Below are 24,540 nucleotides of genomic sequence, written 5' to 3'. Positions count from 1 at the left end.
AAGGAAAGCAAATTTTTCAAGAGGAAAGTTTCTGCTTAAACATGTAATTTTATAGATTAGTATTATTCCCATCCCCCAGAGCTTTCTGCAGGGGGAAAACAACACGCCTGGGTTCCAACATTCTTGGGTAAACTTTTAGTAATAATTTTCTTTTCCTAAATCTCTTTTGCCTTAATTGGCTTACCCATCTTCCCCTTCTCCCCTTCCCTGCTTTTTAAACTTTTAATTTTGAAATAATTGTAGAGTCACAGGATAGATTCACATGAGGTTGCAAGGAAATGTACAGGGAGATGCCATGCAACATTGGTCCAGCCCTCCACAATGTTAACATCTCGTATGCCTGTAGTATAACAAAAAAATCGGGAAATTGATATTGGTACCATCCACAGAGCATATTCAGATTTCACAGTTATACCTACACTCAATGCTGTGTGTGTGTGTGTAGCTCAACTATATCACGTCTGTAGTTTTGCATCACCACCACCACAATCAAGATACTCAGCTGTACCACCACTACAGGACTCGTGTTACCCCTTTATCCACACCCATCCATTCTCCCCTTCCCTAACCCCAGACACCGTTAATCTGTTCTCTATCTCTATAATTATGTTATTTCACAAATGTTAAATAAGTGGAATCATGCAGTATGTATGTAGTCTTTTGAGATTGGCTTTTTTCACTTAGCGTAATTTCTTTGAGGTTCATCCAAGTTATTGCATGAATCAGTAGTTTCTTACTTTTTCTTGCTGAGTAGTATTCCATGGTATGGATGTACCACAGTTTGTTTAACCATTCACTTGTTAAAAGACATTTGGGTATTTTCCAGTTTTGAGCTATTATGAGTAAAGCTGTTATAAACTTTCATGTACAAGTTCTTGCGTGGAAATAAGTTTTATTTCTTTGGGATAAATGCCCAATAGTGCAATTGTTAGTTTGTATGGTAAGTCCACTTTTAGTTTTGAAAGTAACTGCCAAACTCTTTTCCAGAGTGACTGAATTATTTTGTATTGCCACCAGCAATATATGTGTTATCCAGTTTCTCTGCATCCTTGCCAGTGTTTGGTATTATCACAATTTTTTAATTTTAGCCATTCTGGTAAGTGTGTAGTGGTATCTCATTGTGGTTTTAATTTGCATTTCTCCAATGGCTAATGATATTGAATATCTTTTCATGTGATTATTTGCCATTTATATATCCTCTGGTGAAATGTCTGTGTGTGTCTTTTCTCCTTTTGTAATGGAATTTTTCTTTGTTGAGTTTTGAGAGTTCTTTATAATTCTGTATGCTAGTCTTTTGTTAGATATGTGATTTATATTTTCTCCCAGTCTATAATTTTTCTTTTCATCTTCTTAACAGGATGTTTCACAGAGCAAAGTTTTAATTGTGATGAGGTTTAATTTACCAATTTTTCCTCCTATGGCTCATGCTTTTGGTGTCAAATCTCATAACTCTTTGCCTAGTCCTATGTCCTAAAGATTGTCTATATTTTTTTCCTGCTTTTTAAATAAAATCCACTATTTTGCCTTCAGATGTTTTTTATCATCCTTATTCCCATTACATCCTTCATTGTTAGATACTTTCACTCAATTCCATATTTTTCTAATTTTAAAATAATCGTGAAATGGGTCATTGGAGTCATTCCTCTTACAAAAATGGAGTGCTGTATAGAATATGTGGATTATAATCCTCTTTAGGGAAGGGACTAGATCTGTTTCTGTTAAGGCAACATTTGTGATATGTATGTTCGTAGTAAGCATGTACTGAACCCTCATTTTTTATTAGATACAGTTTTTTTTAGTATAATTGTCGTCTTTTTCTCGTTTCCTTAAGGTGAGATTTTTGTCAAGGAAAAAGTATAACTCAGACATGCCCACTTCTAAGACCTCTGCGTAGATGACAGTACAACTTCTCTCTTCTAAAGCTTTGTAGTCAGCAGTCATCCCAAGCCTTTCCTACCTCCCACCAAATGCTCCCTGTAATATTCACTGCAGAGGGTTGTACCTAGGGGAATTTATATAGAAGTCTAGATGTTTGTATTGTCAACTTTTTGGTGATAATGGAGAATTCTATGCCTTGTAAGTGTTAGAAAAGTCTTGTTGGGAGAAGCTTATAACTTGAAATGCAGTGTATTCTTTGATGCTAGAATTGTATTTCTTTATCTCGTTCTGATAAAAAAAACAGTAAAGTTTAGATTTTTTTCTATTTTGTAAGATATGTTTTGTATTTATGCTTTTGTCTTTATTCCTTTTATCTCTTCTTTTGTTTTCTTGTTTGTATTGGCAGGTGCCTAAAACAACAGTGTGTCTATATATGCATGTATGTATATATATAATGTGTATATATATATATAATGTATGTGTGTGTTTACATATATATATGCTTTGCCTTAAGGTGTTTTGTTTGTTATTGGGTTCAGAATGTAGTCAGAATTGGAGGCATGGATTCACCCATCCAGAGTGAGATTGCTGCTTTTTGCTTAATTTCCTGCTGACTTCATGTATGCCTTAAAAATCCTAGTCATGAGTATCTCTTTATTGTTTATGATATGAGAACCACATAATACTGCTCAATAGAGTCATTAGTTGACAAAAACCTCACCTGAAGTTTCTTTCCCAAATTCATCCATTTATTCTCTATGATTGGACTAGATGACCTTCAGGTTTTTCTCAACTCTGAGAATCTGTGGCAATTTCTGTCATTGGATTTCTTTCTTTCTTCTTAATATGATCTAAACAACATAAAAAATACTATAGGATGCAAAATAGTTGTAGTTCAGTCAAGGCAGAAGAAATCAGTTCATACCATCTCCCTTCTATCATATAAATCAATCTGTCCCCTTACAATGTAATTTAGTCTTTTCGAGATTTGCCCATTTTTTAAAATATAAAAGGAGACTGTGGGGGAAGAGGGAGAATCCCCCTCTGCCCTTTCCCTAAAGGTTCTTATGGCTGGCCAAATAATTAACAAGACAGGTTAGCAGGAGAAAATAATACCAAGTTTAATAACATGTATACATGGGAGAAACCACGGACACTGAGTTTCTCAACACAATGGCAGAGATTCTCATCTTAAATATCATCTTCAGCTAAAGACAAAAGAGGATGTTGGGGGTGGGTGGTGTTTTGGGATTTCAGAGGGGAAGAAGACAATTTACATGAAGAGGGAAATGTAAATGTTTGTCAGACAGTGCTTTGCAGGGCCGCCTATAGAGAATGTGGCTGGAGAGACAGGAATTATAGTAATCAAGAGTATGTACATTTAAGTCTTCTTCTTCCATCCTGATAAGAGTTTTCACAGATAAGGTCATCCACCCCTCTTCCCACTACAGAGAGGGAGCTACCTTTACAAATGTAAATATTTGGTAAACAGAACTTTGAAAAGAATGGGCTTAGTGAGGATCCTGCCAGTCTGTCTACATGTAGAGTTAAATTCCTTTAGGCAGTTTGGGGGAGGTCAAATGTCTGTCAGAGAAAATAACCAAGGTAAAGAGATATATTTCAGGATGGCCAATTTTGATCTCCCACAAAACCCATCCTGTGAAGTTCCAAGGTTGATGGTTTCATTTCCGTAGGCTAGGTGAATTATTTTGATAACATCCCATTTTACCTTTCAGCACAGCAGGAGATTCTTGTTGAGCAGAACTATGAAAATTTGAGAAAGTGGGCTTTCTTAGCCCCTGCACAACTCTTTAAAAATGTCTTATTATTTATTATTTTTAAGTATCAGTGGTAAACCTCACAGTTTTTTAAGAAACCTTTTTTGCAGACATACAACTTTCCGCTGTTAAAAAGCAGGTTACACACTTTGAGAGGAGACTAGCTCATGGTGACTTGTTTCCTAAGGTTTACCACTCCTTACCACTCTTGTCTGAAAGTTGCATTTTGTTTCAATAAGCTGCGTTAAGCAGGGATCTGGAGACAAATGTCACAGATGTGCTAAATCAATGGTGATCATTCCACATATTGTATTTCATAATAACGTCCTTTCAGAGAGCACACAACACTAACTGGCTTGGGTGGTGGTTAGTTTTATTATTTGACAGTAGAAAGCAGGACTCCAGGAAGATTCTGTGATTCTCTGGCTCTCTCTCAGTGACTAAGTAAGAAGAGAACTGTGGGGAGAGGGAGAATCCCCTCTGCCCTGTCCCTTAATGTTCTTATGGCTGGCCAAATCCTTAACAAGACCGGTTAACAGGAGAAAATAACACCAAGTTTGATAACATGTATACATGGGAGAAACCACAGACACTGAGTTTCTCAACACAATAGCAGCCATTCTCATCTTAAATACCATCTTCAGCTAAAGACAAAGGAGGATGTTGGGGGTGGTAGTGGTTTGGGATTTCAGAGGGGAAGAAGACAATTCACACGGAGAAGAAAATGTAAATGTTTGTCAGACAATTCTTTACAGGGCCATCTATAGAGAATGTGGCCAGAGAGACAGAAATCACAGTAATCAAGAGTATGTAGATTTCAGTCCTTTTCTTCCATACTGATAAGAGTTTCCAGAGGTAAGGTCATCACCCCCTCTTCCCAATACAGAAGGAGATACCTTTACAAATGTAAATATTTGGTAAACAGAACTTTGAAAAGAGTGGGCTTAGCAAGAACCCTCCCAGTCTGTCACTTGTAGGCTTAAGTTTGGGGGAAGGTTAAAGTTTCTTTCAGAGAAAATAATCAAGGTAAAAAGATATATTTCAGGGTAGCCAATTTGATCTCCCACAGAACCCTGTTCCTAACCAAGCCTGTGGTCTTCATGTGAAATCTAGCAGAGCAATACATCCTCCCTGTGTTTACTCCTGGAGGCTGTGATTGTGAAAGTGTTCCTTATGATTTACTGGTAGATATTCATACACATGTATTTATCAACACAACATGTTCTGGGTCTTTCATGTGGAAGTCTAAGCTTTAAAACATAAAAACCAAACCAAAACAAAGAATCTTATTATCCAGGAAAGTGTCTCCCCCCCTTTTTCCTTGTAGAAAAGTACTTAATGATAAAAACACAAATGTACGTGAATGGTAACTGAAAAAGCATTGCTTCCTTCTAGAAAACCACTAAGATTTGCATAAACCACTTGACTGTCTGGTAAATGATTATCTGCTCTGTCAGTCCCTGGGGACTTTTAACATTAGGTTATTTATGTTTTTATAGATAAGGAGAGTTCTGCATTTGAAGTGGGTATTTGTTAAACTCTTCAAATAATGAGTTTGTGAAACTGGATTTTCCAAAAGTCTTAAAAAAGTCAATAAAAACATAACCTCTTCTGTACTGTGATAACCACATGAATAAAATTAAAGGTCTTGAAGAATTTTGAATTTGTGCTGTGCACAGCCTGTTAATTATTTGCCTTTAGTAAAACTGAGAGGTGTTAAGGCTACATACTCAAAATATACCAATTTGAGAATTGGAAAGGCAGTTTAAAGGAATTTCTATTCTCACCCTGAAAGCATCCACGAGGAGACATTTACAGCAATATGAATCACAACCTGGTTGCTTCTGTTGGTATTTGCTCACTGAAGTAGATTACCTGAGATGGTTTGAGGAAGAGATTGGTATAATACAGTGTTGGAATTTTGCTGGGGTCCAATTCTGGAAAAGCAGATTGACACTGACATTCTTGTAATTAAGTACGTGTTCTACTGATAGAGAAACAATGGCCACCTTTGAATTTATCATTCTTTATTACCTAGCAACTGCAAGCATAATTTATTAAACTTTGGATTGCTGAAGGCTGGCAGTGTTACAGGTAAATTTACATAGACCATAACTGATGCTTTTTCCTATATCTAATTTTCAGGTACAAATATCTTGAAACAGTTTCTTTCATTTTGAGTTGGTGCACAGCTACACTTTTTATTTTTACTCGGTTCTTCTACAACACCGAGTTTTATCTAGGGTTGTAATGCACGACAGATTATCTTGATTTATCTTTAGGTAACATCAGTACTTTCAACATAAGAGGGGTCACAGTCATAACAGGTCTTTGTGTAGGCAAAGGACAGAATACTAAGACTGATCCATTATCATCATTGTCATCATCCTGGCTAACATTTCTTGAGGTCCCATTTAATCCTCATAGCAATCCTGTCAGGTACAGGTGGCTTCACAACTCCTTATTTGAAACCCTTGGGATCAGATGTGTTTCAGAATTCAGAATTTTTTGGAGTTTAGAAAGGTAATCAGGGCAAATGACATGTATTACACAAAATCTCCAGTGGGGTCTGGGAAAACACCTCAAGAGCAAGCCCATTAGTATTTCTGCAGGCAAACATATGAATAGTCATACTGAGTAGAATAAATAAAAGCCATAAATACTTACATGTTAATTCGGATCAGGTCTTGCCACCAAATGAGTTTGGGTACCATCCTATGAAAACATTTTTGTTTTTTTCTGAGCTTTTTGGTAAATAGCAAAGTTAATAACAGGTAACAGATTTTTACTCTTGTTTCAGAAAAGTAGAAGAAGGTTGGTGCTTTGTCTTCCTGCTGTACAGTATTATAGACCCCCCTCTTTATTATCCTCCATGAATTACACTGGCTACTTAGGCAGTAATTACTCTTCTGCTGTCTGTAGATAGTCAGTTTTCTCAAAGCTATGTAAGAATTATATTTTATATTGAATGAATGGAATTTGACAAGATGAAATATCACAAGTAAAAACAAAGTTCAAACTGTGCAAGGATTGAGGCATCGTGTCTTGGCTGACAGGCATTTAGTTAGCAAGTGTGTTAAATGAATGACAGCGTGAAGGGCCACCAGCGACATGAAGGTCATCTCCAGCTAGATAGTAGGAGTGCAATATTTAGAGTTTTAGAGTCAGTCAGTTCTCACCGCATCCAGTCCATATCTGGAGTCTTGTCTTCATTTCTGGATGGCGTATTTTAAAGGGGTACAGGCAGTGTGAAGTCTTCTCCAGGTAGATTGATCAGGAGAGTGAAAGGACTTGAAGCCATGTTGTGTAAGGCACAGGGGAAGTAACTGGGCAAGTTTAGTTGAGTGTTTAGCCAGCTTCTAGCAGTATTTGACTATAGTACCTGCTCAAATGAGTAATTTTAGCTTGATATTGTCTGACTGCCGGCTCTGCACCATATCCCGAGCTGTCAAAACTCTTTGTATTTGGGATACAAAGATGAAAAGACATGGACCCTGCCTTTCATGGGCCCCGAGTCTAATACAGGACACAGAACTGCCTACAACTGTTTCCAACACAATGTGATGAGTGTAACGGTAGACATAGTACAGAGGCAGCACAGAGAAATTAGGATTAGCTCTTCCTGTGGTGATGGGAGATGGAAGGCTAACATCTTCAGAGAGAAACTGAATTCTGAGCTAGGTTTTGAAGAAGAAATTTAAGTGAATGAAATGAGAAGATTGAGAAAGAACAGTATAGTCTTGTTCAAATATTTGAAAGGATGTTATGTACAAGAAGGACTGAAATTATTCAGTATGATCCCAGGGGCTCAGAGACCAGTTGGGGTATGGTACATAGGGGCAGATTTAGGCTCAAGTTCAGAAGGAGTCTTTAATAGAGCTGTCCAAAGGCGTCTTTGGAATGTTCAGAGTTCCCAGTCTCTGGATGTGTTAAAGCACAGACGAGTCAGCTGTTTGGCAGCAATAGGACAATAGTACAGGGGAGCAGAGTGTCACGCAGCGGGTAGACTGAAGCACAGTGAAGTGTTTAAGGGCATGCATTCAAGGGTCAGACTCCTGGAACTCGTACTTCTACCTAGGGGCTCTGTGATCTGTGCTAGGACTGTTACGAAGTTAACATTCAAGTGCTCAGAACAGCACCTGGTATTGTAGTAAGTGCTAAATAAGTAGCTAATAAATATTAGCTGTTAATGTTGTTGTTGTCATTGGATGCGTGTTTGGTTGAAATACTCTTTGAAGTTCATCTCACCTTGAAAGACTTTGAATTTCTAATTGTGTAATTATGTGACAGTATTCCTGTGAATTAACAAGATGGAAATGAGGAAACTGAAGCAAAAATAAAATTGTGATAGTTAACAATTCAGCAGCCAAGATATGAACAAACTCCAGTCTCTTGAACTAGAGTTTATTGCTCTAGTAACTATCTTGATCTGTCCTTTTGGGGCCTTGGAATTCTTCCACCTCCCCATCTAGAGTATTTTCAGGGAGGCTGGAACTGCGCGACCCTCTTTAGCTCATGTTTTCCTTTGTCTCGTAGACCAAGTGGCCTCGTGAGTAGGAATGCCTGCCCAAATACCAGAATTGGAGCTAATGGATGAAGATGAGTTAATTGAAGAAGTCTTGGATAAGTTTGTTAATTCTCATGAGCAAACATATGAAGAATTTCTGAGCACTTTTACTTATCTTTCAAAAGGTAAAATGGAGACGTAAACTTTCTACAGCAGTAGAGATAAAGAATTTTATTACGATTTTATGTCTTCGCTGCCTTTTTGGAAAGACTATTTAATGAGCATTCATTCATTCCATTCCTTTGATCAGATAACTCTTATCAGGACATTCACAACTGACATATGTAAATAACCAACATTTTTATACAACCAAGAGTTGTATTATGGAATCAGAGCTATTGAATTTGAGAACTAAAAAGGACCTGAGAAATCATGTAGTACAATTCTTTCATTTTATTTTTGAAGAAATGCAAGTGCAAAGAGTAGAGGTTTTGAAAAGCATTTTTAAAACTCTTAAGAAATATAGCATAGTATAGGCTGTGGAGTTACACTGCATACATTTGGATCCTGGCATCGCCACTTTCTGGCTGTGTGACCTTGGTGGGTGTTATTGAGTAAAGGGGAGTAATAATAGTACCTAAAAGGTTGATGAAGGTTAATTGAGATAATCCATGTAAAACTCTTAGCATAGTGGCTAACACATAAGTACTTAATGAAAGGTAGGTATTATTATTGTTGTTATTGTGATAATGATGATGATGCTCTGGTTTCTGTGGAATGGAGACAACCTTTTAGACTGGAAGTGATAAGCTGATGCCTAAAGACCAAACTCGTGTTGTGTGTTTCATGATGTGTTTTGCTCGCCTCATATGGTATCGTTGTTGTTGTTTTAATTGAGCCAACATTTAAAAGTTGGGAAATTTTACATAAAAAGCTTGATTTATGTATTTTTTTGATTAGGCGAGAAATCTGTTGTCTATTCTTTCCCTCGTGGCAGTGTCAGCTAGAGCTCAGGAGCCCTGTGAGCTCCCTAGCTTGTCACACTCTCTGGCACCCACACAATCTAAAAATGTGTGTACACCTTGCTGCTTCACTCACTTGAGTGGCTCCTGTCCACTTTTGAGTTTGTGATCTTTGTTCTAGGTTCTGCTTCAGATTGCCATTGGCTTGCTGTCAACCTTGGTCCCTTCCTGCATCATTGAGCCACATTTGTGAGACCCTTGCTTCTCCACCTGCCTGCACACTGGACTCATCTGAGGAGCCTCTAGAGCTTGTTGATACCAGGGCCCACTCCAGCTCTTAGCTGGGGCCCAGGAATCGTATTTTTAAAGGTTCCCGTGGTGGTTCTCATGTGTACCCAAGACTGAGAACAGGGAGTTTCATAATCTCTGAGGTCATGACACTCTCAAGATCCCTGACTACATGATTTAAGACATGATTCCTGTACCCTTAAGAAATGTAAAAGAAGGGTGGTAATAATGAAGACAAGGAAAAGTGATTCTAACTCCTTTCTGTTATTGTGCAGATGGTTAGAATATTGATATCTGTTTTGTTTACACTTAAAGACTGTGGACTGTGGTTTTGTTTACACTTAAGGGAAATGGAGAATTTAGGAAATATCTAGTTAATTGTAGGGCTGTGAATGATCTATATTTACATGATATGTGGATCAAATTAATCTTGATTATGGCCACATCATCTTTTGGTCTATGAACTTGGGTTTAGGAAGATGCTTGCTTTTTCTGAGCCTAATGATTTAGTCTCTGTTTTCTGGGCCCAAACATGGCAGTATGAATGGCTGGGGTGGGATGTGGAAACAAGGGAAAAAAGGCAGAATTAATGCATTTTGGTATGCCAGTGACATTTTGAGAATCCAAATTATTTTGGAAATTATTTGTAAGGCTGACTTTATTTTTGTACTCTGGAAGAGTAAGAACTTCTTGCAAGGACTTTGATATTTTAAGGAGGTTATGATGTTTTTGTTTTTGGGATAAAGGGTCTGTTCTGTTTTCAAATTTCTGTATGATCATTGCATACCAAGAAAGAAACTGTTGCAGATATGGTGACTACATTTTGAGTTCAGTTTTGAGCCCCAAATTGAACTGAAATAAATGATGACACAAGTCACATAAACTGCATCTCCAAGCACACTAGCTTTTTTTCCCTTTCAAAATATCCCTAGGCGCCAGTTCACATTATAAACTAATGACCTGAAAAAATTCCTCTTAAAGCACAAAGAGTTGTGAGTGCAAAAATGCATCTTAAATCAGTAAGCGTCCTTTCTTCTCCGAAACATTTAAATACCTTCTGAGAACCCACACAGGACTTAGGGGCAGGCTGAGTGGCAGTCGCAGAGCTGATCCAAGTGAAGGGTTAGTTCTGTTTTAAGGAAGACGTGAAAGCTGTTCTTCAGAGTCCCCCTTCCCAGCCCTTCCTTTGTCTTTGTGTGTCGGCTGTTTTGCTGGTCCGTGGTGGGACCCTCTCTCTGGTCAAGTGGTTATCACGATGCATGCTTACGTACATTTCTTTAGTAAGTTTGGTTTCTCAAGTCCATTGCTGTTTCCACTGATTGACTGTTCTGTTTGTTTTTATGATAGTTATATGTCAGAATGCTCATGGGATTTGTTTTCTTTCCAAGAGTATTAAAAGGGTCAGTAATCCTATTAAAAATATTTTCCAGGAAAAAATTAAACTATAGCCTTATTGAAAGAAATTCACAGTACTGCTTCAGACTCTTGGAAAACAGTTGGAAACTGTTAATGTTGTGGCATAATTCTCAGTACAGCACATTTATGTTGATCATGTTTTACAGGTTTTCTTTTTAAAGTAGCTCTGTTTTTTTTAAACAGTGGTACATATTTGATAGTAAATACAATACTCTATCAAAATGTTTAAAGAGACATTAATTATTAGTTTTAAACAAGCAGTTATAATTGCTATATAATTATATAATATATAATTAAATATATAAATATTATAATTAAATATATATATTATATAATTATATACTATAATTCTCAATAGTGTCTTCGGTTCAAGAAAGTAAGACCAAGTTTTCAGATTTGTATTAGAAAATCAGCATGAAGATTTTGGTTTTACTCATTATTGGTAAAGACATTATTTTGTTGCTGACATTATTGTGGATAAAGATATGAGGCTAAGTTTCATTCTTTGGTATTTCAGTTTCTAAGTGAATATGATTAATTTATAGGACTTTCTAGAATATTGTCTAAAGGAAAAAATGCTTCTTCATTGTCTGTCATATTTCTATCATTTTTTTTAGGTTATAAAAACACAGATATGAATACTTATATTGATTTTCTGTTAATATATTCATTCATTAATTCTCTAAAGTGTCTTGTTATGGTCTAGGTATTATTTTAGATGCTGAGGATTCAAAAATAATTAAGATATAGTTTGTATTCTTAAGCACTCATAGTCCAGTGAGAGAGATAAATAAGCAAACTAGAAATCACACTGACGTATGGTAAGTACCATAATGGAGAGAAGCACAGAGTTCCATGAGAGTCGTAGGAGGCCATCCAGCTCATACATGGGGAGAGGGCAATAAAGTCTACCCATTGGAGAGGATGCCCGAGGGGAGTCTGGGATGACCACTGGACAGAAACTTGCCTTGGGTCCTAAGACATTAAAGGGAGTGCAGGAGGTTTTGACAGATAAGAGCCGAAGTTGAAAGATGTTGAAATGCCTCCATTGATGATGGTCCTTTTGGGCTACGGTTCCATTTGTTTTAGTGTTTATATAGGATAGAATATACAGAATATACATATAATAGAATATATATATATTCTTTAAATAACAAGTTTGGAGATGGAGATGTGGCCTTGCTTTAGTAAGGTTTAGAGTTATTTCTCAACTACTGAAAGAAAAAGGCAGGTTCTTTTAATTCCTTCCACACCAGGATACCACATGATCTGATTTGGAAAGCATTTGCTCCCACCTTTTAGAGTGGTAGTTAGCTGCTCATATTGCTGTCACCAGAAATTATATATTTAGGAAGCCAGTGACAGAAATTAATGGTCAATCTTTTTAGCTCCATTTTGTTACGTGTAGTAATCTTGGGGGGTTACAGTAGTTACATCCAATTTTTAATATCTCCTTCTTATTCTCTCTATCTCTCTCTCTCTGACTCTCTCACACACACACACACACACACTCCATTATTGTTCTGACTGTGCTTCAGGCTAAATGATGAATTTCCATTTAGGTTGCCCATTTTACCAACTATTCAGCTTAAAATAGTTTGGAAATTGAAATGAATCTACTGTGATTTTACTATTAACTCTGAAATGTCTTTGTTTTGCATTCTCTCATTTCATTCTTAAGATACCAGGATCCATTTCCCAGGCGACCCTGCTAGTCTCTGTATTACCACCTAGTAACAGCTTTCCAGTCGCTGCCACATTTACCCACGTCAACCTATTTTCTCACGTCTACAGCAGAGACTTGCTTTCTGATTGTGAGGCGTCATTTCGTTTCTACTTTTCTTTTTCTATTCTCATTTCACTTGCAATACGTTGTGCTTTTAGCATTTTGTTGTTCCTTCAGCATATTTTTGAAAAAAATTCCTGTCAACTCAACCTCCCTTTCTCCCTTCATGCCTGTTAATACTTGTATTAAATTCACCCTTAGGTAGAACACTGTGTGTCTGAATGTTCAGGACAGATGGCCGTGTCTGTGGCTTTAGAAACTGGTGGTGGTCTAGCCTTTGACTGTTCCAAACTCTTAGTTTCAAAACTTCTAAATAGGTTTCAGTTTTTCTTAGATTTTAATAATCTTTTGTAATCAATCATAAGAGAGTTTAACCTATACTTTTTACTTTATTCACATTTAGTTCTTTAAGGAGCTGTGCCAATGCTCTACCACCATGACATGGTTCAGTAATGCACAGTTACCACATGGTTTGTGATCATGAGGCCTGCACTGTCCATACAGGAGCCACATGTGCCAGTTGAGCACTTGAAATGTGGCTAGTGCTAGCCCGGAACTGAGTTTCAAATTTCATTTCATTTTTTTTTTTTTTTTTTTAGTGAGGAGATCAGCCCTTTGCTAACATCTGCCAATCCTCCTCTTTTTTTTTTTTTTTTTTTGCTGAGGAAGACTGGCCCTGGGCTAACATCCATGCCCATCTTCCTCTACTTTATATGGGACGCTGCCACAGCATGGCTTGATAAGCAGTGCCTTGGTCCGCCCCCAGGATCTAAACCCACGAACCCGGGGCCATAAGGCTTTCTAGGTAATTCTGCTGTACCGCTAATTTTGAGAACCATTGATTTAGACTGCAGATTCTGATAATGCAGTCCCTTAAAACAGAACTATCTATACTCCTTTAAGATATTAGATAATTGGTCAAAGTTTGTTTCTGTTTAAATCGTAGAATTGGAAGAGACAGTCCAGTGCTCTTTAGATTCATTTGTTGATATATTCACCAAGCATTTGTCTTGAGTACCTTACTTCACTGTCACAATGATGCAAAGAAATAGCTACTGCTATTCCTTTTCATGGCTCAGAGAACTGAACGTCATTTGTAGATTAGCAACTTGCCTGAGGTCCAGCCAAGGATTCGAATTCCAGACATCTGACCCTTCTCTGTACCACCATACCTCTCCCACAGAAACATCTGGGATTGTGAGATTATAAGAAAACTCTTCTGATGGTATTATTGATAAGCAGCTAGCATTTATTAAGTAGTAGGTCTTATGCTTAGCAGTTTACCTAGATCATCTCAATTAATCCTTACAATAACCTAGTAATTTTTTTTACATTTTAATTTTTATTATTTTCATTATTCCCAACTTAGATGAGGAAACCAAGGCTTAAGGTTAAGTAACTTGCTATCGTGGACTGAATTATGTTCCCTCAAAATTTATATGTTGAAGCGCTAACCACCAGTGTGACTATTTTTGGAGGTGGGGCCTTTAAAGAGGTGGTTAAGGTTAAATGAAGTCATAAGGGTGGGGTCCTAACCGAATATGAATGGCATCCTTATGAGAAAAGAGAGACACCCAGGGATGTGTGCACACAGAGAAAAGGCCTTGGGAAGACACAGAGAGAATGTGGCCCTTTGCAAGCCAAGGAGAGACGCCTCAAGAGAAACCAAACCTGCTGACACCTTGGTCTCAGACTTGTAGCCTCCAGAATTGTGAGAAGAATAACTTTGTGTTGTTTAAGCCAGCCGTCTGCGGCATTTTGTTCTGGCAGCCCTAGGCTTGCCCAAGTTCAGGTAACTAGTGAGTGGTAGAAGTGGATTAGGGGCCTAGTCGGTGTGGCTCCAAAACCCGTGCTCTGAAGCACTCTGCGTTCCTGCCTTCCTTACAGCATGGGGCAGTTCTGCTCAAGACCTGGAGTCACTGGCACGCAGAGAATGTGAGCCACAGGAGTGGATGCACTACCTCAAAATATAATTATTCTGTCTTCTCTAGAGTGTAGGCTCCAGGAGGGCAGGTGTGCTTGCCATTATTACTCTAGTGCCTAAAGCAATGCCTGGTAATGTAGAATAAGTAGGTGCTTCATAAATATTTGTTGAATAAATGGAATAAAAAGAAAATAAGAGAATGCAGAATGACAGACAGACAGACAGGAGGGCCACAGACTGAACCCTAAAGAACACCCACATTGAATGGATAGGCACGGGAAGAAGAGCCCACAAAGGAGACTGTGTCATGGTGCCCCATGTTTGGATTTCACGTACTAGCTAACTGGGAGCCATAGTGGAATTTACACACACACACACACACAGACATGGCCAGTGATTTTGAAAGGTAGAGGCAAAGAAGGAGAGAAACAACTGGGGTCAGGGAGACCAGCTAGGAGGCTGAGCAGAAATATATGTGGGGAGGTGTGGACCAGGACAGTGGAGGAGGACATGGGAAGCAAAACTGGCTGAGGAGATGCTACCAGGGAAGGAATCACAGCCCTTGGTAACAGGTGACTGACAGGATGAGGGAGAGAAAGAGTCAAGACGAGTCACAGGTATCCTCCCTGGCAGATACTGAGGCCCATGGAGGCTGAGTGACTTGTTCCGAGTTGCCCATTTCTCATTCCAGGAGTCGTGCATTTTCTTCCTTAGTGAGCGTATGTTCTGTCAGCAGCCTAGAGTTTTGGGCTGGGATTTGGTTTACAGTCCCGGACTGATAAATTTTGAGTTGTCTTTTCAGCCAAAGGAATATCACCACTCACACTTGACAACTTCTAAAAAATGTAATTAAAAATGAAACTGGTGACAGCACATAAAACCACACATTTCCAAAGCTTACATATCATTTTGGTCCCCAAAGCTATTTTGAATTTGAGCATTAGAAATGTGTCTTTAAACTTCCACAGGAGTACAAAGAGTCTTTTCCCAGTCTGAAGAATGAATTTAAAATCTGCTGTAGAAAAATACCACAGAGAAAAATATAGAAAGCAGCTGGCCCTCTTACAATTTCAGAACAGGAAAGGAATTTCAGTAGAGCATAAAAACAGCTTTCTCTCGTAAAAGAAAACACAACAACAGAAAATCGTCCTTGCTGTGTCGCCTTTTGCAGTGGTTTTCGGTCGCGTGTGAGAGACCAGCGGGCTTGACGTTGTTTTGATACCTTTGCAACTGACGGATTGCCTGCCGGAGGAAGTTGGAAACGGACTGCCCAGCTTTTGGCTTCCAGGTGGCCCTTCAGCCACATTTTCTGCGTGTTGTTATCAGTCATTGAATTCCCTGCTGAATATTGAGTGGTGTTTTTAGTTCACAGGCCATTTGCAGTGTCTCTCTGTTTCCTTTTTTTCGTTAGCCACATGAAGAAAAAAAGGCAGTTTGGGAAGCACTTTTGCAAATGTGAGCTTAACAGTAAAGTGCACAATTGAAAATAACACGGCAGATAGCAATAAACTTACTTTAACTTCAGACGTAGGCCACTGGGATGTTACCTCAAGAGAAATGTGTAAAAGGCATCGTATGAAGACTTGCTAATAAAGGCGACTAGGCAATTTAAAAACCCACCTAATTAATCTGGCATCCCAAGGGAGAGAATAAGGAAGTGGTGTTATTTTGAAGCTTTTTATTGGTATGTGTGGATCTTTTTTGGTATTGCTGGAAATAATAAAAGGAGAAGAAAAAAGTTCACGGTTTGATATTGATCATAAATTCAGTAGCTATCTGTATCTGACTTCTTTATCACGACATAGCATCAAATAGCACACAGAATGCTGAAGGAGAATAAAAGCGTGGAATGAAGTGAACTAATTTATAGCAGAGTCCTGAGGAAGAAGCAGCATCAGAAGCATTAACCTGGTCTTTCTCTTTGGGGGGACATCTGCAAACTGAAATTAAGCAATTTTCATTTGTTTCTCTCTTTTGTCATCACTAAATCACTGCTCCTAGGGAACAAGCTGACAAATTATGAAACATACAAAACTGTTGGTTCAGTTGCAGAAGAAAATTCCCCCCCTCAAATTATGATGGATTTTGAGCTGATTGAGCCATTTTGTTTGAGATATATCAGCATAAATCTTCAGCTGTGGTTGTTACAATTCGTATTTGTTCTACACGTGAATATTTGGTCCACAGATAATCATTTGTTTTCTGTGTCTGCTGTAGTTTAGGTGTAATTGGATAAGGAAAGAAAATGTATTTAAGTATGTACAACATTTTGAATTATAATCATTAAATTTATTTTTGGCAGTGTTTTTAATACATAGTATTTTGTTACAATAAATATCTTTTCTAGTATGTTTTCTCAGTGAAGTAAGATAAGAAGTTTTTAAATTTGGTTTGTATTCAAGTAAAAGAATAATTTTATTTGTCTCTTTATATCTTTTCAACATATGTATATTATATATAGTATATCTTGTGTGTACATATAAATTAGGTGAACTTTCTAAGGCAAATGGAATCTTGAACTTTTACAAAACCCAGAGAACTCCTAGTAGCCAAATAAACTTTTAAGATGGTCACTGTCAGCGTTTAAGTAGCCGATTTAAACAATATTAAGTGGGTGCACATTTGGTTTGTGTGCATTTCTCTTTAACTTGAGACATTATTTTTACCCTTGTTGTTAAATGTGTTGTTATACCTTAAGGAAAACAGTAAATTACTCCTCCTGAAACTGACATGGTCTTGAGACTGCCACCTTTGATTCAATTGGAGGGGCACGTATTCACATCTGGATGGTTTTAGCAAAATGCTCTTTCACCCGTGGAACAATAATATTTTCTTTGAAATGGTCAGCTAAACCCAAAGGGATACAAACAGGAAACTGTATCTTAACCAAAGTCGTATCTTCCTTACGTGAAAATCAAACCGCAATCTGTCTAGCGTGAGACTTTTAGTGTCTTTTTTCCTAGTTGGGTTCGTTCCAGATGAGACGGATTCCGGTGACACCAGTGGCCCCCTCCTTGCAGCCTGGAGCCCCGTCGGCACCGGGAGGACTCATGGCACCGTTGTCTCGTGTTTTCCGGACTCAGCCCGCCTCTGCTTTGGATGTTATAGTGTAGGAATATTGCTGATTAGAAAAAAGGGATTGTGAATCAAGCGCCATATTTTCTTCTTCCCCTTCTCCATAAATTATGCTTTGTGTGACTTGTAGCCGGTCATCTAATTTCTGGGTATTGGGTTTAGACCCTAATTAAAGAGTTAATCCAGTTCTTCTTGCTAATGTTGACGTCATTTCGGTACCGACCGTGTTCCTGCTGTATGTTAGGCATTGAGCTAGAATCTGGGAATACAAAATGAGTCCCCACTGTGATGTGTGGTTCTTCTTTATTTCTGTGCGCTGTGTGTTCTGAACGTGCTAGATGTGTGAAGGATAAGACCTATATGCTTATAGTCTATACGGTTAGAGGTTGATTCGTAAGACAATACTAACTACTCTTTACATAGTGCTGATAAAACAATGCCCAGGATATTGCCTTTGGTTTGGGGTTCTCAGCTTTACCTGGAATTAACATTCTATATGCGTTAAGAAAAGAGCAATGAGAGTGATTAGAACAGTGGATTTTCAGACTGTTTTTTGTTCTTCTACTTCAAGCTTTCTTTTTTTTAATGAGGGATGTCCTGGAGTACCCTGAAAAACTGAGAGAACCTGAAAGATATGTACAGTTGAAGTCTGCTCTTGCCTTGCCCCAATGCTGTATGCCAGGGTGAGAGTCCTAAATTGTTACAAATTTGTGCAGAAGAGGTATTCTACCTTGTGAAGTTTGAAAACTCCTAAGAAGCATTTATTTGTAAAGGAGACTCCAGCCTTTGTGAGTACAAGAGTTTGTCTTAAGTTGGTGCATCTTTGTGCAGGCAGGTAGAAGGGCGTGATCTCAGGGTGAAGGGAAGTTTTTTAGGTTGATGGAATTTAGTTTTATGGAGAGTTTAGTATAATGCCCTTATATTTCTCATTTTGTTGTGGGCAGGGCCAGTGTAAGGGAAAGGGCACTATTCTAGCTTTGGGTTCCAAAAACCTGGTCCAGGTATTTATTAATTCCTTCAGACTGTAGGCCTACCACTTACTCTCTCTGAGTCTGTAAATCAGAGATAATTCTGCCTGCTTGGCTCATCTCATAGGGTTGTGGTGAGGATCAGATGAAATATACATGAAGGTACTTGGTAAGTTTTAAAGATTTACTAAGTGGAAAGTTTTATGATTATGGGGACTATTTATGATTTAAAAGAGGTACATCAAAGTTAAATATTAAAGAAATCTTGACTCTACAATATAAAAAATGTAAAATACTGTCTACAGTAAGTTGTCCACACTCTATTTCTTGAAGTAGTTAAAACCAACTATAGCATATGTTGTAGAGTGTCTCGTATAGTGTCTATTGTATAGTGTAAGACTGTACAATTCAGGGAATAATCCTACACTGGCCTCTGGTGGATGGACTAAATAGTATGTCTACACATAACCTTTAGGCAAAGGTATTTATATGCTTTGACAAAGATAAGGTAGCAGATACTTCTTTTTAATTCTCAATTTTTAGATTCTACTTCATGGAATCTTTACTTGGGACTCTTAAGCATATGTAAAGATCACTGGGAGATGCTTCTTAAAATGCAGATTCTTGGGGATCAATCCCCAAATTCTGATTCAGTAGTTCTATTGTGCAGCCCAGGAACCTTGACTTTCAGACAGCTTTGAGAAGTCTGCCCTAAATGAGATCAAGGCAGGGTATAGGGAGATGTACGAATTCATCAAAATTCTGTGCTTTCGTATATATTGCATTTTTCTAGGCATAAGGTCCATAACTTGCATGAAATTATCTACACCCCCTACCCAAAGAGTAAGAACAGTTATTTTACTTTATACCTTTTTGTTTAATATCACCATTTTATACTAATTAAAAGGCGCTTTGACAGAGAAAAAATGTGATGGGTTACAGGAATAATTTTAGTGTGATCTTGTCGATGTGTGCTACAGAGGCTGGGATGTAATGCTTACAGAACTTTAGGGTGGGCTGTGGTTCAGCATACCTTCTGCCCCAAGTCTGAAGGATTATAGTGCATGTGTGTTTAGGCCGAAGTTACTCCATCACAGGGCACTCTCCTGGCTACTTCTGTTGTTGCAGAAGCACTGTGTCCCTTGTGAGCATTTGCCGTTAGCAAGTGCACATGCTGGAGACTTGGGAGACCACGTGGGCAAGGGAGGCATCTTGTGCGTGTACTTCTAAGAAAAGCAACAAGATGCATTCAATAATGTTGCTTTTGGTGTCTTTTCTGCTGTATGTTTCATACATGAAGGTACTTTGAAAGAGAGTAAAGTTTTATGATAAGGGTAACTGTGATTTAAAAGAGACACCAAAGCTAAATATTAAAGGAATCTTGAGTCTACAATATGAAAAATGTAAATGTAAAATGTATGTATATGCATTTTTTTTCTTTAGTATTTCAAGGAAAGACTTTGTAAAAAGGAAGGAGATGCAAATAGTTATTCTTCCTAGATTGAGGATTAGAGGAGGCTTGGCTGGAGAAAATGCTTTTCACCTCTAAAAATAAAAGTTTGTTTTTTTATTCATGGTAGGAGAATTAGAAAATGCGGAGAGGCACCAACACACATACACATACACACAGAGCATGGAAATGCTCTAAAAATTTAACTGTGGTGGTGATTGTACAACTCTGTATATTTACTAAAAATCATTGAAATGTACACTTAAAATGAGTGATTTTTGTAAATTACACCTCAATAAAGCTGTGGAGAGGCGGAGCTACTCTTCATGGATACTTAGATCCTTACTCGGAGTTCTTCACTGATGAGCACATGTCCTTGTGACTCTGGATTTGACTCAAGAGCTAGGACAGTCCTGTTTGTCTGTAAATATTTCCTATTAAGAAAATAAATCATTTGTACATAGATAGACTTGCAAGTTTTAAGTAGATAAGTACTGTGATGCAAAACGAAAGGAACTTCTTGTATGCAACAGGATTCAACCTTTTGTAGACAGTGTCACCAGCACCTGTCACCCTGTTAGGGATTCTGGGAGCCAAGGGAAGCTGTGCTCGAGTGTGCTGCATCTGCTCCCACTCTGGGCCGCCCCCATCATGTGGCCTTGACTAGATCGGTTGGGAAGGTGAGCTTATCTTATGGGTGATGTGTGTGGCCTGTCTGTACCACAGTGTAATCCCCTTGACAGGCTGCAAGCATGCTGTATTATCTACTTTCACCATCACAGAGATTGTTTAAACAAAAAAGTTACTTAGGGGCGTGCCAAATTAAACTAAAAGAATAGTACAGATCGCAGTGGAAAGATAAGGTGAATATTCTGAGATATCTAGAGGGAGAAAACATAACCACTTGGAGATAGTGTCTTCACTTCTGTTTTAGAAATGCAAAAAGAACTCACTTTGTGAGCCCTTTTTTCTTTTCTTAAATTCATCACTGAGGCTTCCTTCTCACCTGGATTACTACCATAGCTTTGTACTTTTACTTCCAGGATCTGAACCACCTGCTCCATTCTATCCATTTCATCTTCTTAGAGCACAGCTCTGAGTGTGACTCCCAAGGGCCCAGGTAAACTACAGAGCTTTTGTCAGGCTCTCCAAATATCACCCCCTCCATGTGTCCCTAACGGGTACTCCCCTCTTCCTGGAATACTTGGTGATTCTCCCTCAGGCCCTGCGCTTTCCCACCTTGGGGGCTTTGCTCATGCCAGTTTCCCTTTGTGGGATAACTCCTCACAATGCTCACCTGTTGAAATTGTCCCTGGCTTTCAAAGCCCAGCTCACACGCCCCTTCCTACGTATAGCCTTTGTGATTCTCCCAAACCAATGGTGATTATACCATCTCTAACTTTGTGCTCCCTTGTATCATCTGCCACAGTTGTGTTCTCTATTGGTGGTTCACACACCTGGCTTAACTTCTTAGTCTGTAAACTCTTTAAGGGCAGGGACTGGGTGTTACCCATCTTTGTCACTTGCACATAGTTGGTGCCCAGAATATAACTTTTGGATTGAATGAGTTGCATAACTCAGCTACCATTCAGATTTTCTTCCTGAAAATAGACTTTCAGCAACTTCACACTCTCTTTACATTTTTTTTTCTCTGTAAGTGCCTAACACTGGACATTTCAAATATTTCAACTCACTGCTATTGTGTCCCTCATCTTGGGCTTTTGACACACGTTTTTTTGCAGGCCAGCGTTGTGCATTTGTGTCTTGGCAGCTTGAGAGCTATGACTGTGAATAATGAGTCAATTATCATCCAGCCTCGGGGAAAGCACAATTATTCTCGACTGGCCAGGCTGCAGTAATCCTCTCCTCCCTGTGCCCTCTCAAATGGAGAACATAAAACTGTTGGAATTCAGAGCACTGCAAAGGGAATTTAGACAAAACATTCGTCTGCTGAGTTTAGCTTCTTTGGATTTATTCTGATTTATGATTGATTGGTTTTTAAATTGCTTATTTAATCCTAATGACTGTCGCTCCAGGGGAGGCCAGATACCAAGGAGCATGTGATCAGGAAGCAGTGGAGTGAAGCAGCTTGGCCGGACAAATAAAGAGCAAATATTATTGTCCCGAGAAACATTGCCGTAGGCTAGGGGTGTAATTGAAAATCACCCCCTGACTTTGAAAGTACCCAACCTTGTTATAAGCGTGATTGCTTATCCCCGATTCTCTTCGCAGAAGGCTTTTTGCAACTACCAGGGTTGCACGGAATTCTTCCCTCATGAATTTTTCTTTCCTTCTAGCAAGATATTCAGTATCTCTTCGCAACTGAGAACACGCTCATGGTTTACATTGCTGTGGACCACGGCGCAGAAGAGCAGACGCTCTGAGGTGCCGGCAGGGTCTGGTCGTGAATTCTGATGTTGGTTGTGTTGATCTGTGAAAACTCGCCTGCGAGTGTGGTAATGCTGCTCAGCACGTGGCCGCCAGTCTGGCTTTTGTATGGATGAATTTGAATTTTTTAAAAGTTTCTTTCAAAATTGCATTTTCTGTAAGTGATCACTTTTATCTGGAAGATATATAATCAATATGTGATTAGTCAGTATTAGATTAGATCAAGGCGTCAGTAGTTTCCACATTTTCAAGGAGTGTAACCTTGTCTTTGGCCTGAAATTAGACACTGTGGGTATAGTTGGTGGCCTTGTGAGGGAGATCTGTTGGAAGCTCGTCTGTTTGGGATCAAAAGAAAATTGAAATTCCATGGCTTCACAATAATGAAATCTTTAAAAACCTTTAGAAAAAAACCTTTGTTTCATCTGTATTGAAGTTTTGACTCAGAAATGCCCAAAGAAATGCTCTTTCTGGTCTCAGTAACCTACCTATTCTCTGAAATATTGCCGTTAGATTTCTAAAGTGTATCATGTCTCACGCTTATTTCAAAGCAAGGAACATTAGGGATCAGATGAAAGGATGGAAAAGGACTCTGATGAAAACAGAAACAGAAGAAGATGAGACGAAACACTTGGGTGGCACGCGTGGGTTGCCACCAGGATAACTCTGGGAAGCAGCGTTTGGCTCTCTAATTAGGTTTTAGGCCACTTCAGATTTGGGCTGTGCCAACATCTGCCACTTTGACATTATCGTATTGGAAAAGAACTTTTTTCCTATCTCATTCTGCCAAGAGATTTATTATTTGCTGTTTTCAAAAAAGTGATGAAAGCCTTTATAAGAAGCACTTCTGGGTCTTTGGAGTGATGTAGTATGTATTCTTGTGAAACTACTTTTCGAGGTTTAGAAAGGAGGCTTAAATTGTAGGTTCAGTTCAGCCAGAGAGTGAACAAGTTCTTTTCTGAATCTTCTGGTATTTAAAAAAATGAAAGCTTTATGTTTAGAGAAAGAAGTTTTAAGAGTGAAAAAGAAATTTTTTTGTTAGATCTGAGACCCCAACAATAGTTCAACACCAGCATTGGAGGCTGAGACTTCATTATATTTTGCTCTTTGTTTTGAAGGAGTTTCATCTCGTTATCTGTCAAGTAACCTGGATGTTTTATTGGACATGGCGAGGAGTACCTTGAGTGATTATGAGAACAAATAGAACTTGTCCTGACAGAACATGTGTTCTTCCCAGACATCACTGTGCTTTTCAAGCATTTAAGTCAGTGGATTAGTACAGTAGTGTTGCACTGGGTACATAGTATTTTCTTAGTAAATACGAGATTTAGGTTATGCAGACTTAGAGGATAAGCAAGGAGAACTGAAACTCTTCCAGCCCACCTCTTATTAGAACAGGGCACTGAAGAATGGCAGGTAGCCGCAGGGAGTCTTCTTGCTTCTAACTGTGATGAAGTTTGAGGAACCCTTTCGTTCCTCAGTTAACTCCTGTTTCCAAGCATTTCCGTGCTTATCTTGCTCTGCCCTGCTACCCTGATTTAGGCTGTAGGAGGAAGAAGTTGGGGAGGATAAGTTCTAAGACCATTTCTTCCTCTCTTATCTGATCTTTTATAGTCTGGCTGCTCCAGCAGTATTCTTGGCAACCCTCCATCACCTTACTCCGCCCCCAGCCTTTACACCCACAGCAGCCAGGCTAGTGACTTCACATTAGAGTTTCTAGGGATTTGTTGGGGCAAAAGGCAGTTCACTTCTCCCAGTAGTAGCTAGTTAGGAGTCATGGGTGCTGGTGGAGGAGGGAATAGAGAGAGCTGGCCTGAGCTTGTATTATTACTAATATAACCCTTTTAAAGAGAAAGTGAAGCATTCAATATTTGCATTTTCCCTCTCTGGCTTATTGAGTTAATAATGTATTATAGGGCCGGCCCCGTGGCTTAGTGGTTAAGTGTGTGTGCTCCGCTGCTGGCAGCCCGGGTTCGGATCCCAGGCGCGCACCGACACACCACTTCTCTGGCCACGCTGAGGCCGCGTCCCACATACGGCAACTAGAAGGATGTGTAGCTATAAGATACAACTATCTACTGGGGCTTTGGGGGAAAAAATAAATAAATAAATAAATAAAAATG

The 24,540-nt window shown here is 38.8% G+C and overlaps 1 protein-coding gene across 1 annotated transcript in view; it reads left to right on the top strand.

Moving 5' to 3' along the window:
• IFTAP (intraflagellar transport associated protein) overlaps positions 1–24,540 on the top strand; it is a 51,957-nt gene that overhangs the window by 10,411 nt on the left and 17,006 nt on the right. Inside the window, 1 exon segment of the mRNA XM_087423123.1 lies at positions 8,193–8,348. Within this exon segment, the coding sequence (XP_087279249.1) occupies positions 8,216–8,348 (133 nt within the window). The 5' untranslated portion in view covers positions 8,193–8,215.

The sequence above is a fragment of the Ceratotherium simum genome, chromosome 34 (assembly GCF_057802395.1).
Source record: "Ceratotherium simum simum isolate JZ-2026a chromosome 34, ASM5780239v1, whole genome shotgun sequence".
NCBI lineage: Eukaryota > Metazoa > Chordata > Mammalia > Perissodactyla > Rhinocerotidae > Ceratotherium > Ceratotherium simum.
Note: the sequence above shows the minus strand (reverse complement) of the source record. Positions and strands in the feature narration are given on the sequence as shown.